This window comes from Acartia tonsa, chromosome 13 (genome assembly GCF_053477335.1).
Source record: "Acartia tonsa isolate MP-2025a chromosome 13, ASM5347733v1, whole genome shotgun sequence".
Lineage (NCBI taxonomy): Eukaryota > Metazoa > Arthropoda > Copepoda > Calanoida > Acartiidae > Acartia > Acartia tonsa.
In genome coordinates, this window is record NC_137272.1 from 37253288 (window position 1) to 37269993 (window position 16706).

The 16706-nt window shown below is 34.4% G+C and overlaps 2 protein-coding genes across 2 annotated transcripts in view; one reads left to right on the plus strand and one right to left on the minus strand.

Moving 5' to 3' along the window:
• Positions 1 to 16706, minus strand: part of LOC145304099 (uncharacterized) — a 42723-nt gene that overhangs the window by 19630 nt on the left and 6387 nt on the right. The gene's annotated exons all lie outside the window — the stretch shown is intronic.
• On the plus strand, positions 3607 to 5137 carry LOC145304053 (uncharacterized). The gene is made up of 2 exons (XM_080145811.1): positions 3607 to 4410; positions 4775 to 5137. Exons 1-2 carry the CDS (start codon positions 3700 to 3702, stop codon positions 4985 to 4987), a joined length of 924 nt encoding a protein of 307 aa, XP_080001937.1. The 5' UTR covers positions 3607 to 3699; the 3' UTR covers positions 4988 to 5137.

Here is a 16706-nt window from a genome sequence, read left to right on the forward strand (position 1 = left end):
GTAATTTTAAAATTTAAAACAAAGGTTGTTAAACATTATATAAAATGGTGAAGGAAGTGAAATTTGACATTGACCTACTTTGGGTCGGAAATTCATTATAAAACAGGGAACATGCACAAAACTTTTTAGCCCCTTAGCTTTAAACTGAACTGTGATAATAGGGGGGGGGGGGCATTCAATGTGTGTGCGAATGGGGCGTTTGTCCATATTTAGGTATGGAGACCGCTCTTCTATGAGTACTACTAAAACCTAATTTTAATGCAATACACATAGACATTCTCATCGTCGGTTCGTTTGTTTAGAATGCTTAACCCTCTATTCCCACAAGTATAATACGAATTTGGTTGAGCTGGTGGAAGCTCAACAAAAGACCCACGCGAGGTATTATGTTGCTTTAACCTAAGAATAAATGGTTGGTTTTAATATTCGATCAGAATTATATAAGCATATTAAATATTAAGGAAGGAAAATGTTTTTATAAAGTGTATTTATATTACAAGTGCATAAGTTAAGTATGAAAATATTTACAGGATAAGTGTTAAAATTATAAGTAGAGTAGGACAGAAATATGCCCTAAGTCCCAAGCAGTGAATTGTGCTAAGTGTTAGAGTTCTAACATAAGGCCTGAGCTCAATTCATGCTAAGTACTAAGGGGCCTAAATTTAAACTACAATGCATGCCAAACAACTAAGTCATTACCTTTTAAAGCCAGAAAGAGAAGTTGATGGTAGGAGAGTTAGTAAATAACTGAATAAATTCAAGAGGTACATGCTATAACATTAGCTCTGGACCAGGATTTTAGTGTTTGTCTGTGCAATTAAATATCTGTGCGTTAATATGTGACGTAAATCAGGCATGGTTGTAGGCATACATATATGTACTGGTTGTTTATATGATTACATTAACTATAAACATAATATCTTTAATAAACATATACTATTAGCAAATCACATACAGATTACCATGAATAGGCTGTCGTTACCTGTATATGGTGTCATATAGGTAGAGACAGGCCTATGAATGCATAAATTGATACAAATAATGCCTTGGGCCTAGCTAAAGTAATTGTGTCTTGCCCCTGAGTGCTACTAGTTAATTGCAGGGCACGTGTCAATCAAAGGTTCATAATATGATCTATAAAGTGTTGATTTTATATCAAGCATAGATAGATAGTTGTGGATGCGAAGCATTTCTGTAAAAGTCTCATATGTACGTTCAAAGAATTTGAAAATTGAGGATCGCATCTCCAATGGGGGTAAGTTGTTAAAAAAGAAAAAAGAGAAAAAGAAAAAGTTTAGTAGTCCCAGTATATAGGCATATATAGTAAACTATAATGTATTCCAAGCTAAGTTAAATACGCTTTCCATTAAGAAAGTATGCTTTGCGTATTTTCATAGCTGGGTATACAAGATGATAAACCTCCCAAATAGAATACATTCTTTTCTTAAGGGGTTTAGTTTTATCTAATATTGTCACATCAATAAATGTTTTTGCGTTGGTTGTTCTGGATAGTTCAGCTTCTTCTGATGATGAACTAGGTGGTGAAGTGCTCTCGTTCGAAGTGTAGGTTGAGGTTGGGGGTGAGGTAGATATGTAGCCAAGGGCGTCCACTTGTGCTACCTCGTTTCCATTCTCGTCCAAGGTGATTGAGTGATTTTCCAGGTCATAGTAGAGTTGGTTGAGGTCATTGGTAGAGAGGGATAGTGTGCTGCTGGAGCTAGTGTCACTATCGGTCTCCACTCTACTATCTTCTCTGGTAGTCAGGGCTGTATTTAACAAGAAATTCCTGATAGTGATGGACAGGTTCTCTGAGAATCCATCGTACTCTGGTGTGGTGATGATGTTGTTGTTCTCGTCTATAGTGTCAAGGTGTTGACAGGAACACAACCGCAATCCGTCCAAGGTAGGGTGGTGGTAGGGCTCCAATACTCCATGATCATCTAGGTTATCTCCAGGCTGGTCCATGGTAGATCCTAAAAAGAGTTAGTGCGCGTGCTCCAACCGGTTCCTTGGGGTATCCTGGCTATGGTAATCTAAACAAAAGAAGTTTTAATAATCTTTTATTAATCCTTTTATCCCTGGGATATTCTAGAAATTCTTTCGTTACAGATAGACCTATAATGGATTGGTTAGTTATCTCTATTTCTGTTAAATATAACTGTTTCCTGAATATAAACAATATTTTATATAAAAATGTATAAGTACAATTAGTATTTACATATCGTATTATTTTCTTTGGTTACATTACTTGTATGTATGTAAAAATATAAGATTTTACTAACAATAGTTGGTAACCCTTTGTTTGTATATTTTGTATATGTACATATGGTTTATACCATTGTTGGCATTAACTGTATTTATGTTATTTTTAACATGAATAAATTTTAATCATTTTAAAGACTAATATCTTACATTACGTCGTTGTCAAGTGTACCTTATAGACTTAATATCTACAAAATATATCGTTCGACGTCCGTAATTAAATTTTACGTAACAATAAGTTGTCAACCCTTTGTTTATGTTTGGGCGGTCAAAAGTGATAGGGGTTGGATTTGAGCGAGGTTATAAAAAGCTGGCGGCCCAGTAATTATGCTCATTTATATAATAATTGTCTTTGCGAGCGGAGCTTGCGTTCGAGTGTTTAATTTTACCGCTAAATTCCAAGAGAATTTATATAAAAGTGATAAAATATAGTAACCCGTTTGTTTTATATGAATGTTTTTATGTTATAGATCGTTGATATGCCCATTATTGCATTCGTTAGCCGCTATTTAAGACTCAAGAAACTTATTTTCTTCGTCGATAAGGCCTTTATCACTGTATTTTTAAACGAAAGTGGGTTAGAAGCAATATGGGTACATCTTCAATATATGACAATCTTGTTTTATATAATATTTGTAGTTTTGATAGGACATATCTGAGTCATCAGGTAAATTGATGTACCTTGTTTTGTTTACGTTTTCCGTCTGCAAAAGTTAAATTCGTTCATCGTAAACAAAACTTATATTGACACAGATATGTTCCATCATTCTATTCGTTTTAACTTTTGATTACAGCGTTCCCCTTTTTATAATCAAAACTTATTGAGTCCTGATTCAACTCTTCTAAAACAATTTTACTATAGGTTTTAAAATAAGATTTTCTTTTTACTTAATTCAATTATAATGACGCTAATTGATAGGTTATTTACGTTACGAGTAACTCAACCATATTTATTTTAAAATGGTCGCTTGCAAAATTATATTTAGCTAGCTTTATATAAAGTGTTTTTTTTTTTTTTTTTAACATCATTGAAGATATTCAGATTTAGCTAGTACATAAGTTTTTAATTGCTTGATACATCATAATGAATATGTTTTTTGATAGCTCAGCGATAGCTATTTTTAAGCGTTGAATCATGTAGAATTAATTACATATTCTTTAACTTAATTGAATCTAATAAAACAAAGTTTTAATGTTTGAATAGCTTAATGATAGCTATTTTTAAGCGTTGAATCATGTAAGATTAATTACATATTCGTTAACTTAAAGAATTTTACTTTTAGATGATAAATCAAAGTTTAATGGTTAGGAGGTTCAACCATAGTTGCTTAAAATACAAAAAAACATTCGTGTGTACAGTCTTTTTCATAAAATTAACTTTACTATATTGCCTTTCAGAATCACTAGTCCTCTATTTTAAATTTACATTCGCTCATAATGTATGTGCCTGACAGCCTGGACGCGCATCAGAATATTAAGGAAAGATTCGAGGAATCAATGAGGGCGGCTGCGGCCACTCTTGCCAATTCCTCGTTTCTTGAAAACTCCTTAGACGACTCGAGTTCAGTGTACAGCGACCAGTCTGGGATGCCAAGCCTCGCTGATGTCGATGACTATGGGAGTACAAGTACTGTAGAGTCCGAAAGGGATCAAGGGGAGATGTTTGGCAACGAGCATCTCTCACTGATGCTTAGTAGAACGATACAAATCATCTGGTCTCTCCTCAATTCGGTGATGCAGAACTCCTGCGGTGACATTGGTGACGATGTTGCCGGAGGTGATTCTGGGTCTGCCGAGTTGGGGAGAGACCAGAAGACGAGTCTGGACACATTCAACATGGATGGCTTAATTAACATGTTGTTGGGTTTAGGCTTGTTTTCATGTGCTCTCATAGTGGTCTTCTTCGGTGCTGTAGGGCTTGAGACTCTAACACGTATTGACAACACCTCAGACAGGTCGCTGGCTCGCTGGATAAGAGATGTATGTACGCGCCTCCGAAACATAGGCGTCAGGACCATTGAGCTTCTTCACTGCAGTAACAGGACCAACAGGACTAGATCTGGGGCTATGTCGCCAACTGCGGAGCCGTCGGACACCATGTATGAAGCCGCGTCCTCTGAGATTGATGATATTCTGTCGGATACACAGGTGAGTTGTCTTCTGTTGTATATTCTTTTTTTTGTTTTGTATAATTTTTTTTTTCTAGCCACCCGTTTTGTCTAATAAAGCATCATGTTGTTGCAGGGTTGTTCTGTCCTATTCTCACTTCCTCAACGTTGACTTTCGGCTCTTCCATATATATCGCTCACCGTTTGTCGTCGTTTTATGTCGCCAGAGAAATCCGCTCGGTTACCGCAATTAAGTTGAGATACCAGTTAACATTTACTAAAATCTTAAGTAGCAACCTAATATTATTTCCCTCTGGGAAGGTTAAGAGTTTGCTCGTGCCGTACGTTTCTCATTGGGGGTTTAAATGTTAGATCAAGACTTTAATGTTTTCCTTTTGTTTTAGGCTCCCTCTGCTAGTCCATCGACTCCAGCAGAAGTAAGGTCCAGAATTGGCCTGTTTGCCGTACACTGTTTGTCTGCCACTGAGGATCGGGTTACTGGAAGAAATGTGCCTGCGGGCTTGGAAACCTCGACGGGAAGTCCTGGCTTCCGTCCGTTGATCGTTGATCAAACAGAGCGTTTACATGTAAGTATCCATGCTTTAGTTTTCTATTAATTTTCAGAAAGAGGCTGTACATTTGTACACGTATCTAGCGGTATTTGCAACTAAAATTCTTTTATTGGTAGAATATTAATCTTAAAATGTATGGTTGCATAAGCATTTTTGAACCGATCTAAGATTTTAATTCTAGTATAAAGTGGGTTGAATTGCTACCTAATCATATAGCTTTACAGGATTTTAGGCATTCTCATTTCCTGATTTTCCTAGATTCTTTTGTTGGCATTGCGATTAAACTAATAAGATTTATTATATTTTAGGCGACCAACTCAGTCAATCTGGAGGAACACTATACAAACATGCTAAGGTTTAGCCCACCCAGTTCTGGAGGGTCTGCAGAAGGATCCAGCTATAGTTCATCCCTATGCTTGAGTCGAATCATAAGGAAAAAGGATAAGAGGATGAATACTCACCCCTTTTTCATGGTAAAATACTACTTCCCCATCCCTAAATTTAGAAGCAGACGAAAATCAAAAACCGCCCAGGGCTTTTTGTAAGTCAATCATAAATAATAATGTGAATAAAAAGAAAAGCGATATTTAGCAAACAGCCGTGGGCGGTCAGAATCAGCTGAATGTTCATTATGAAAAAATTTCCCCCTTTTTAGAAATAGAAGGATTCATCTTTCATGAACAAATTTTTTTAAATAAAAATAAAATTCTATGTAATTTTTAATTAAAACATTAAAACGAAAATATCTAATCTAATATTCTTGCCCTAAATATGGAAATAGTAAAAAGTAAAAAAATATTTTTTTAATAATTTTTAATCCTCCCATTTGAAAAGTAGTGGAATAGCAATAAATTTTAGCGCGGCAACAGCGCTGAGTAGGCCTCTAGGCCCACTGCCTATTTTCGTCTTCTAGTTGCTTCGATTCCTCTCTTTTATTTTTTTCTCTATGAGTCGAATTGATTCCCCATCTGCAGCGGACCTTTCAGCGGTAAGTTTGCTACATTCGTTTAATATTATTAGTCGCCAAAACTACGTGACTTGAGGTAAAGAATTTGGTGACTTTAGCTATGCGTATATACAATAAGTTATTTTAATCATGGTGCTATTCCCGTTCCATTGGTTAGCATCATGACTTTAGCGGAGTTAATAAAAATTTTCTAAAAGTATCAAGGCTGCTCAATTATCTATATGGGTAAACATTATTATATTTCTCCCTGATTATTTGTTAAGATTTTCTATTTTAACTAATATTTACTTCCCTATTTTAGGAAGCGGAAAATACCCTTCCTCTGGTGAACGTGTTCGAGATCGATATACCATCCAGCCAGTTCGGTTCCATGGGTAGTGAGATTCGGTTCCCATTGCCAGAGAGAATGGTTGGAGGTTTAGAGCGGTTGCGTCTTACAGTCGAGACTCCCACCCCATCTCTTCCACCAGAGACTGCCTCAGAGACTGCTAGCCTGACCTCAGTTGCGCGTTCGTCGGATAACAGCAGAGAGGAGTCCGATGCTGAAGGTGTCCCTCGGCGACGGGGTTCTGCCGGCCCTAAGCGTACGCGTTGAAGTGGCGAATGTTAGCTTGGTCATAGACATTGTAAATTTTATTAGACAAAGACTGCTCAGACACGTGTGACAAAATTCTTAATCTATGTAACTAGTCAAAATAGTGATTACTATTCAGTAAAATATTAGACGTTATGACTTTCATACTGTACAAGACCAAATAATTTACACCATTGTTATTTTGTTATATCATTACATGTTAGCTTGTAAGGAACTTAGTATGTAAGGAAATAATGGTATAAGGTTGTATTTTCTTTTCCCCTAATTTAAAACTTCGTGTAATCTCAATTACTTTCGTCATAGTTGAACTAAATTTCTTTTCTCCATATTATATTAACAATTTTAATTTTCAGCCTTATATCACAATTTATTCATTCTTGTTAGCTTTTAAGGGTTATGTATATAGATATTTAATCGAGCTTGCGCCTCAGTACCTTTTCTCTAAATTTCATTTATATCCATCCCTGTGCATTAATCGTGAATTTTAATTGTGCTGTGATATATATAGAGGACCTGTAAATAGCGTATATTTTTTGTAACCAATATCTAAGTAGACTGAAGGACTGACGTTAGACAAAGCTATTCAAATATGCTTATTCAAGTACTTATAAGAGAGATATGTAAAGACTGTTTGTAAATTTTAATATTTGAGCAATTAGAGTAGTTTCATTGATCGGATAATTTTATTAAGGAAGATTATTTAACTTATTAAGGTTTAGAATATATATCATTCCTCTTCAAAACTATAGAACTTTACATCCCTTTAATTCTTACTACAATAGCCGTAAAACTTAAGTTTCGGGGTAAAATCTTCTTAGGCCTGTCATTAAAGTTAAATCTAAAATTTTATTTCCACCAAATAGAATTTTCCTGATTCAAGTAGAGTCGTTGATAGGCTGTGTGCCTATATATATATATAAGTTTTTGCATTTATTGCTCAATTATTTTTTTAATGATCTCGGAATTTTTCTTATGTGCCAGTATACAGCTTAAGTCCAAAAAAAATATTAACTAAATTTGTTAAAACTTGTCAGAAATCTTTCTTATTATCACAATTTTGTTTTCCAAAAATTTTGGTAAATGAAAGTTTATATTCTGTTTTCGAAATTGTCTTAACTTTATAATTTTCACCAAAGAGAAATATTTATCAAATTTTTATACCTTTTTCTAAAGATTGTCTACTTTTGTTAAAATAAATATAGAGATTTTTAAGTAACATACATATTTTGTTAATTACTGGTTTAACATATGTTATGTAAAATTACGTAGCTACTCTATAAGCGTTACTTGTTTGTTTGTCACGTTAGTAGTGATAATAATTAAATTGTTACCTTTATGAAGCGTTTAACCTAGTTTTAAAATTCGCTTATTTTATAACGATTAAATGAGTAATAACATTACCTACTATGTTCTTTTAGTATCATAGTTACTATATATGTGGTTCATTTTCTTACCGTTTCTATCATTACCCTTTTAGATAACTCATATAATAATAACGTGGAGATTTTTATAAGAACGTGTAAGAATATAAGTACAATATTATATAGGTAAGTACGAGAGTATTATATTTTCCGTTTGGCAAAGTCTTTTATATCATTGGGAATGTTCGTAAGTCTTTCCATCTGGATGCATTAGAAGTTAAGTCATAGGAATCATGTTAACTTGTATATTTATCTAACTATTCTGTTTGAGTTTCTAGGTCGATAACTAGCGGTAGTCGCGGCGGGGTGACCTCTCCTGCCGTAGATTACCGTTAGGTTATGATGATGTGCATCTGGTCGTTGAGGGACAAGCGTTCTACCGCGTATACGCAAACTCCTCTGAAATACTCTTAATATTCTTTTCAAGAGTCTGACTAGGAATGTAGTGATCCTGTCTAATATTATGACCATGATAATTGTTATTGACACGTATATAGCTATTTCTTCTATATGAGCGAAGATAGTTCTAATGGTCAATGGTTCTTTAGGTTTTGGTGGGCACAGTGCTTCTGACGCAAATGGTAAAGTTCGTGCCGTGGTCTGTCGGTCATATCCTAATGAGAACTGTGCGATCGTATCTCCCAATGTGAGATTATATGATCCTCCTGTTATAATAAAAGGAGTGGATGTAATAGTTATTGATGCATTCTCTAAACTGCGATTAGTATTTTCGCTCAAGCTAGTAAAGACAATTCCATCTTGCACATGAGCGTAGGGATAAGTCTGTTTTGCCAAAGGGCAGTGCTTGGTTATCAATGTTTCATTAACGCTAAGTAGTCCCTTAAGGCACTGGTCAGCTTCAACCGGTAGATAAGCGTTATAATAAGATTGTCTGTAAACTCTTTTGGTTTTATCCAAGTAATAAATGGAATCGATATAGCACTCATCAAAAGGAATTGGTGCGTATCTGTAGATTTTTATTGGCTCAGAACTTAATTCCATGGATAGGATAGTGGTGAATGATGTGGTACCACCACTTAAACGACTTTGGACTTCCAATACAAGATTATGAGTATAGTCCAAGTTAAGTTCTTGCCTTACGAAAGTTTTAATAGAGTCTGTGATGTCTGTCTTTGCAAGATCTTGAATTAGAGTAAGTCTGAAGTTCAAGTCTGCTTTAAGATCTTCTAAGTTCGTGATGGCTAAGTTGCTCAAGCTATCAACATAAGAGTATTCTGCTGTTTGCACAAAGTTAGCTGCTTTGGCATGAAGGATTATACCACTTACAATTTGTGGTACTATCTCCGCGAGCAATAACTGTGTAAAGTCAAACTTATCATGATCTAGCTTATAAGAAAGTTTATTTACGTTATTAGTCACTTCAATGCGGTTAGAACTTATTAAAGGAGTTACTGTTTCAATAGCTTCCTTGATGTTGCGGATAAGTTTTATTACTTCATTAAGCAAGTCCTTAATCTTTTTGGTATATAACTTGCCTATAAGTTTAGTTTGTGCTGAAGTGAATGTGCGTCCATCGTAGCTAATGTCTAATTGAGTCTTCAGGCCATCATAGATTGCTATTTCAGGCGCTGTATTGTCTACAGATATATCAACTTGAATGGATCGAATTGCTACAGCCGTGTAGCCTATATATTCTCCACTTTGATAGTGAGTGGGTATCAAGTCTGTCATTGTGTCTGCTGTTGTACTATAGTAGTACGTACTTAGTATTATTAATATTATCTTAGAATACATTGTTAAACAGTTAAGTTTATTTAATAGATGCTTATATCCACAATCAAAAGTTACTTTTCTGACTGGTACACTTACACTAATAGTTAAGGTCTTCACTGCTTGGAGTTCTATGATAAACTAACTTATTTTTCCAAAATCTATTTATTATCCCACTTTCGCTACTGCTAGATCCTGAGTGGGCGTTTCCGGTTTCTAACTATAATTAAAGTTTTTGACATATTTTTTTGTATGTAGATTGGTTATAAGCTTAATAACTAATCAAGTTCATCTCAATTCAAGGCATTTATATATAGGTTGTCTAATAATATTTTTATGCTTGTGTGATTTACATAGAAGTATTAGATATTTTAACTTTTAACTCAATTTTGTATATATTGGGTTACGCAGTGACATGCGTATATTTGTACAGTTTGTATTACTCGTTTGACTCTGTTTAGATTATACAGATTCAAAACTTATACATATACAATTTTCCTTTTATATATTTTTGTGTATAAATATTTTTGAAGGGATCGACTTATTTAGTCGACATGTATTGTATATGGTTGGTCTCCCCCTGTCAAGAGAGAAGACGTAAATTTTACCACTGGATATATAACCTTGAGTGGGAAAATTCTACATAAATTATGATATCTCTGTTATCAGATTAGAATAACATACTATTATATTGTTCCCGAGTTTACAGGGTAAACGGAAATGCAAGTGATTGTTATTGGATTTGATTTATATCTCTCGAAATTTGATATTATAATTTATGTTTAATGTTTTATAGATATGAATTCTGTACGTGTGCAGAATTATAGGCTTTGTATTAATTAAATTTGCATTTTGTTATAATGATAGTCATTATGTTGCTTATTTGTGCATAAAGGGATGACTGTGCACATATTTTTAGTCGCAGATTTTGCTTTGGCCAAACTTATAAGCGGAAGCGTCTCGTTTAGTTAATTATCTTTTAGTCCATGACTTTATTGTAAGACTTTATAATTACTCTTTTGTATTCTCTATGAAAGTGTCAAAATATTAGCCAATTGGTTTGAAACTCTTTGATTTTGAAAGGGTATTTAACTTGTCTGTATTTATATCAGATCTCCTTTCAACCATGTTTATTTTGAAAACTTGCAATTTATTAATACTGTGAGAGGGTATGTGTGATATTAGGATTGGGCTCACGTGGAAAGTATTTAGTTAATTCCATGAATTTTCTGTAAGTTTACCTTTATATTTTTTTTTTTTTTATGTGATTTTTAGTTGTAATCTTATCTTTAATTAGCAATTAAAACAGGTTTTGGCATCTTAAAAAAAATAGATATAGGGGAGTTTTATTATTTAAACTTTTAAATATCCCTGTTTTATCAAAAATTGCGTACAGCATATAATATTGCGTAAGGAAAGAAGAGCAATAGTGTTCCCTTCTTATAGTATGAGCTATAATTAGTTCATATGGTTTATAACTTAAATATTTTATGGCATCATTATTAGTTGTGTTGTTGTTGTAGCAGTTCAAATCTAATTTGGTTAGAACTGTAATATACCTGTTAATCATTTGTTGACAAGATGCATTGGTATTCGGGTTATATTATAGTTCTGAAGTTTAAAGAGTTCTGAAGTTTAAAGTTTTAAAGAAGTCTGAGTACAATATGCAAGAAAGAAAACTTAATCTTGTTTGATTGAAATTTTCTTTGAGGGTAGGCAATGGTTTTTGCTTAATTACTAGATTTTTAAATAAAATCATTGATGGGTGAAATTGTGGCATATCACAATGTATACTGTTGCTGTGTTCTTAAACATGAGCATTAAAGATATAGTTTTGTTCGTACAGATTCTAATCGATAGTTTTTGTCTGTATCACAATTATATACAAATTAGATGCACTTTTGCTACAGCATGGTTTTGGGTACATGTTTCAGGCATTATTAAAGGCTGATGGGTTAAGTATCCGAGATGTGTTTCTTAGACTTAATGTTAACTGCAAGGTTACTTGGGAATTATAATTCATAGGGTTTTCGAGTTAATCAAAATTTAAATTCAAGCGATTCAATACTGTTTTCCCTTGCTTGCAAATGCAACGATAAGCTTGGTATCTTATCACCAGGAGTGATATAGTATTGTATGCTTATATAAAGATTAGATCAGGTGGTAAAAGTGGTCTGTGAGTTCTAATAATGCAGTTTATAATAAGACTATTACATAAAAGCTAGAGGTGGTACTAGCTTTATTTGACAGGGTTATTTTACATGTCAATGTGCTAGTTAATTCTACCAAAATTGGTCCAATTGCCAAACTTTCATAGTGTCCTCTAAGTTTCACCGTTGTGCTAGGATTGAGACAAAAGTTCATCCAACCCGAAAGTATAAATGAGATCGAATGTGCTATTGGTTCATTTGTGCCTATTGTTGTGAATATGCGCATAAAAGTTTTTTTTTGTAAAATCTGTAAGTCCATATATCTTTTGAAAACTGCTATGCTTGTTTTCAATTTATACTGCGATAGACATGTAAACCTAGAACCAAGGAAAAGTTACAACTTTTCAAGGTAAGTGAAATTTTCTCAAACTAAATTTTCTATCTTTTATGTGCGTATTCTCCACAACTTTCTTCAGAATATTCAAAATATATGTTCAGTAATTCTGACTTCGTTTTTAGATAGTTCGATCAATTTAATGATACTCCCTAAGTATACTGGGCTCCTGGGGTGGAGTGTACTATATAGGTCATGTCCTTAATATATATTTTTGTTTTACAATTTTGTTTTGTCTGTCTTAGGGTGAGTTTTAGTGTAAAGTTTGCTTCACAAGTAATGATAGTCTTTAGACAAAGTCCCAGTGGTATTTTGGCACTGTTGATTGTTCAGGACCTTTTCTTTTGTCTACACGTGAATGTATGAAGATTTTTAGAATTATGCCATAAAATATTAGCTATATTACTATTCAAGTTTCTCTCTCTTTTTTTTTTTTTTGAAATAGTAGTGTGTGAAATTTTCAATCTTGACCATACACCTTAACCTAATTTCTACATCATCATCTATGTGTTCAATGAATTTACTGTATTCAGGAGTAGATGAGACTGGAGTTTCTATTTAGCATTAAGATGATAATCAGATTAAGATCACTCATGATATGTGAGTGCCCTGTTTGATAGCTGTATGAATTAAAGTGTATCTATCAGCTTAATAAGTTAATCAATGTAATAATTGATTTTGTGTTTCAGATTGGTATAAGAGTATTATTGGGTTGGCTACTAGTAACTAGAGTGATCTAATTAATAGCTGGCGTGTTTCGTGCTATGGCAAGTTGATCCAATTCGTCATCAGATTCGTCTACTTCTGGTAGCATAGGTAGTCCATATATGAATGATCCTGAGAAGTCAAAATCAACGACTACCTCTCTGACAATAGATTGGTCGCTGGACTCTATGTAACCAGTGATAACTGTGTTGGTGATAGTGTGATCGGAGTTGTTGATTATTAAAGCTCTGCCACTGAGTTGTCCATCATCATTGATAATGAGTTGTGTTTGTCCAGGTAAGATCTTGATTCCTGCATTTTCGTTTGAAATATGATCGTCGCTGAGGATTACTTGTGTTCCAGGTGCTAGGTTGAAAAAGTGGTTGATATTCATTACTATCACTTGGGTTTCTTTAGCTTTGATCTTTTTAACTACTCCTGTACAGAGCTGGAGCTCAAGTTCAGAACAGAAGATACTGCTCAGCGGTCCTTCAGGGTGAAGAATAGAATACAAACACGGTGCTAACCGGTATTTGTCTGTGACAGGCGTCCATGTTAGCTGTAGGCTTCTAATACCATTTAGTCCAATTATCATAGGTGCGACATCCTCATGGTCTTCAGCTACAATTGAGAAGGGAATTGGGTAATGACGGCTTGAGAATGATGTGGGGCGAATCATGAGAGTTACTTCTCTGGGTTCGGGGATCTTGTGATCTGCACATGTAACTGGTAGATCATGACTTTCTTCCAGCTGATTTTCATCATCGTTCATTACTATGCCGAACAACTTGCTATAGTACCTGGCTGATATGATGTTTTTATCTGTTGCTGAGTCAAGTAAAGCTGTCATGCGTACATCATAGTCATATTTACAATCTATTTCTTCTGGCATACAACCAGAGCAATGAAGGTACAATTTTCTTTCTTCCTCCTTTGCTGGTGTAACGTTATCTCTTAATTGATTTTTAGGCTCATTGGGAATTATTTCCGCTGTGGCAGCTGTGATTCCACCGAAGTTACAATCTCTAGATGATTCCTCAGCCTTGGCTTTAGCCCAGTCTTCATATGTTTGCCTGAAGACACCACTAGGTTTCACCTTACCACTATGGTATAATTCCATCATGGCTGGTCTTCCAGGACATAAGTGTCGAGAATGGTATAACTCTTTACCATATGTCTTATAACAGTTTGTACAGAAAGCTGATGTCAATACAGTTGGGTATAACCGCCCTGTATCATCACATAATAATCTACATCCATCAGATATGTTGTGAGAATATTGTCCACATGCTACACAGTAGCGTCCAGGTGATAACCTATAAGAAGCCTGATAATCCCGTTTGGTATTCCTCTGAAAATGCCTGTCCCTGTTATCCCTGTGATGAGGTTTGGGATTGGGTGACTTTGTAGCCATTTCTTTAACGGTGGATTTTCTTCTATGATAATTTGAGATGGCCTCTATTTTGGCAATTTGTCTGTCTCTGTAGTTAGCTCTTCTCTCTTTAGATTTCGAAGTGTTGGTGGTGTGGATTCTCTTGTGTTCTATACTCGTTGTACAGTTTGTGCAGAGATGCCTTCCAACTTCAAGTGAACCACTCGTGTTAGGTCTACCAAGTTGTATTGTGTTCAGTTTCTGCGAGAGTAGAAGTTCTTCTGCTGGTTCTGCTACTTTTGTCCGCCTGTGGGAAACAGTTTTCCATGAGTCTGATAAGTTAGCTTGTGTTGATAGTGAGGCCAGAGATATCGCATTCACTTCAGGGCTCATATTCCTCTTGCCAATTTGTTCTGATTCTTCTAAATTGGATATTTGTATTTCCTCATAAGCATCGGAGTCTCTAATGTCTGTATTAGCTGAAGGGGTGTTTATACCAGGTGTTGTCGAGCGTCCCCGACAAGGAGTGGTTTCCTTACCAGCTTCATCATCCTGCTGGCCTTGCTTGCGGGCAGATGACATGATAATAGTTGTAAAGTCTTAGAACTAATTGTAAGTTCTTTTAGATGCCAGTGGAGTGTTATACTATTTTTATGATAAAAATAGCGGAAGTTCGAGAGGAGTACAAATAATGAGTATAATTTAAAACAATCAAGAATCTGTTTAAGTTAACAATTCTTTGCTTTAAATTGTGTTTAGTTATAGCTGGGTATGATATATGCTTCACCTATAGTTGTTTCTACGTCGTATATACGTGCGTGTGAGCTTTTGATTGATATTCTAAAGATGTGCGCTAATGCACCCTTATCCTTAATTAGGCTCAACTGTAGAAACACTCCTACTTAACTTTTATATAGTTTTATTTATGGAGTCAATTTGAGCTAGTTAGCTATTCAAATTGGTTATTAAGTTAAGTAATGTTTGCAGCGGAGTTAATTTGGGTATGCTTATATACTATCGCAAATTAACTTTTAGTTTGCTCAGGAGTCGACTTTCCTAGCAAATTATGGTTGTCGAGAAAAAGAAACAGCAATTTATAATCCTTGTTGAACTCTTACTTCACTCTAAGGATATGTGTTTATAGCCTATGATCTACTTATTCCTGTAAGGCTATTATGAATATAACTTACTAAGGTTCACTCCCAAAGGATCGTCTATATTCTAATAATATTGCAACAATTTTGCCTGAATGTCAAAGATCTCGCCACCTCTTACTTATAGTTGTATTAGGGGTTTCCTTCCAATCCTATAACGTAATTTGCGCAAAATTGGGGCTTCACTTATGACTTCAATTCTTATAACTGTAGTGGGATATACAATTTAGATATACCTATATTTATATATGTAAAGATTGTTTTCAAAATTATCTGACCGGATGTAATCTAATTATAATTAGTAGTAATACAGTATTCAAGTGCAAGTTTACTCTGAGGAAGTGTGAGATCCTACACTAGGTGGCCAACCTATAATGTGGAGGTTGTCAATCAAACTTCAAAGGAGCCTATCAACTTTGAATTAAGCAATACTTATACTTTTTTTTTCTGAAAACTAATCTGACTGATTTTAGTGCACTTTTTTTTTCTAACTTATCTAAAAGTAATTTGTTAGGTTATAAAAATTCTGGGCTATATGTAGACACACTTTTATGTTACTTGGTTATAGTCTATGTGCTAGTAAGCCTAAGTAAACATACATTTCTCGATATAAAAGGTTTATGATTCCGGATATTTAAAGACAGTAGGGTACTTTTCCGTAGTACTTCTGCTACTTCTTTTAGAGACGTCCTACTCTCCCAAGGTAGGCTGCTGCAACCTCCTGCTGCGTTTGGTGTATAGAACTTTGTCTCTTAAAGTGTGCTATTCAGTACATATAGGGCCTATATTGTTGACTATACTTTTATATCACTAATGGTCACTATCACTAGTAATTAACTTGTCTTCACTTTCACTGCTGAATCCTGGTGGTACATGAAATAGAAATGTTAGCATTAGCAAAGCAAGTAAAAATTTAGTTTTCATGTCCTACTTATTGTTGAGTGAACCGTTTATTGTATTTATGTACGTGTTTGTAAGGAATCATACAAAAATTTTCTAAGTTAAGATTGAATTAAAACTTTCTAAGTCAAAATAAAGTAGAATCACTCTAAGTCCAAGGTTGGAAAATTTTGACTAAGTCCAAAAGTTTCTAATGAAATTATTCTAAGTACAAAAATCAACAAATTTCGGCTTAGGAAAGAATTCTGAAAATATTTTAAGTGCAAAATTAATAAATTTTTTGACTAAATCAAAAAAAAATTTTCTTATTGAAATTATACTAAGTACAAAATTAGTGAATTTTGACTAAGTCCAAAATCTTTCAATGAAATTATG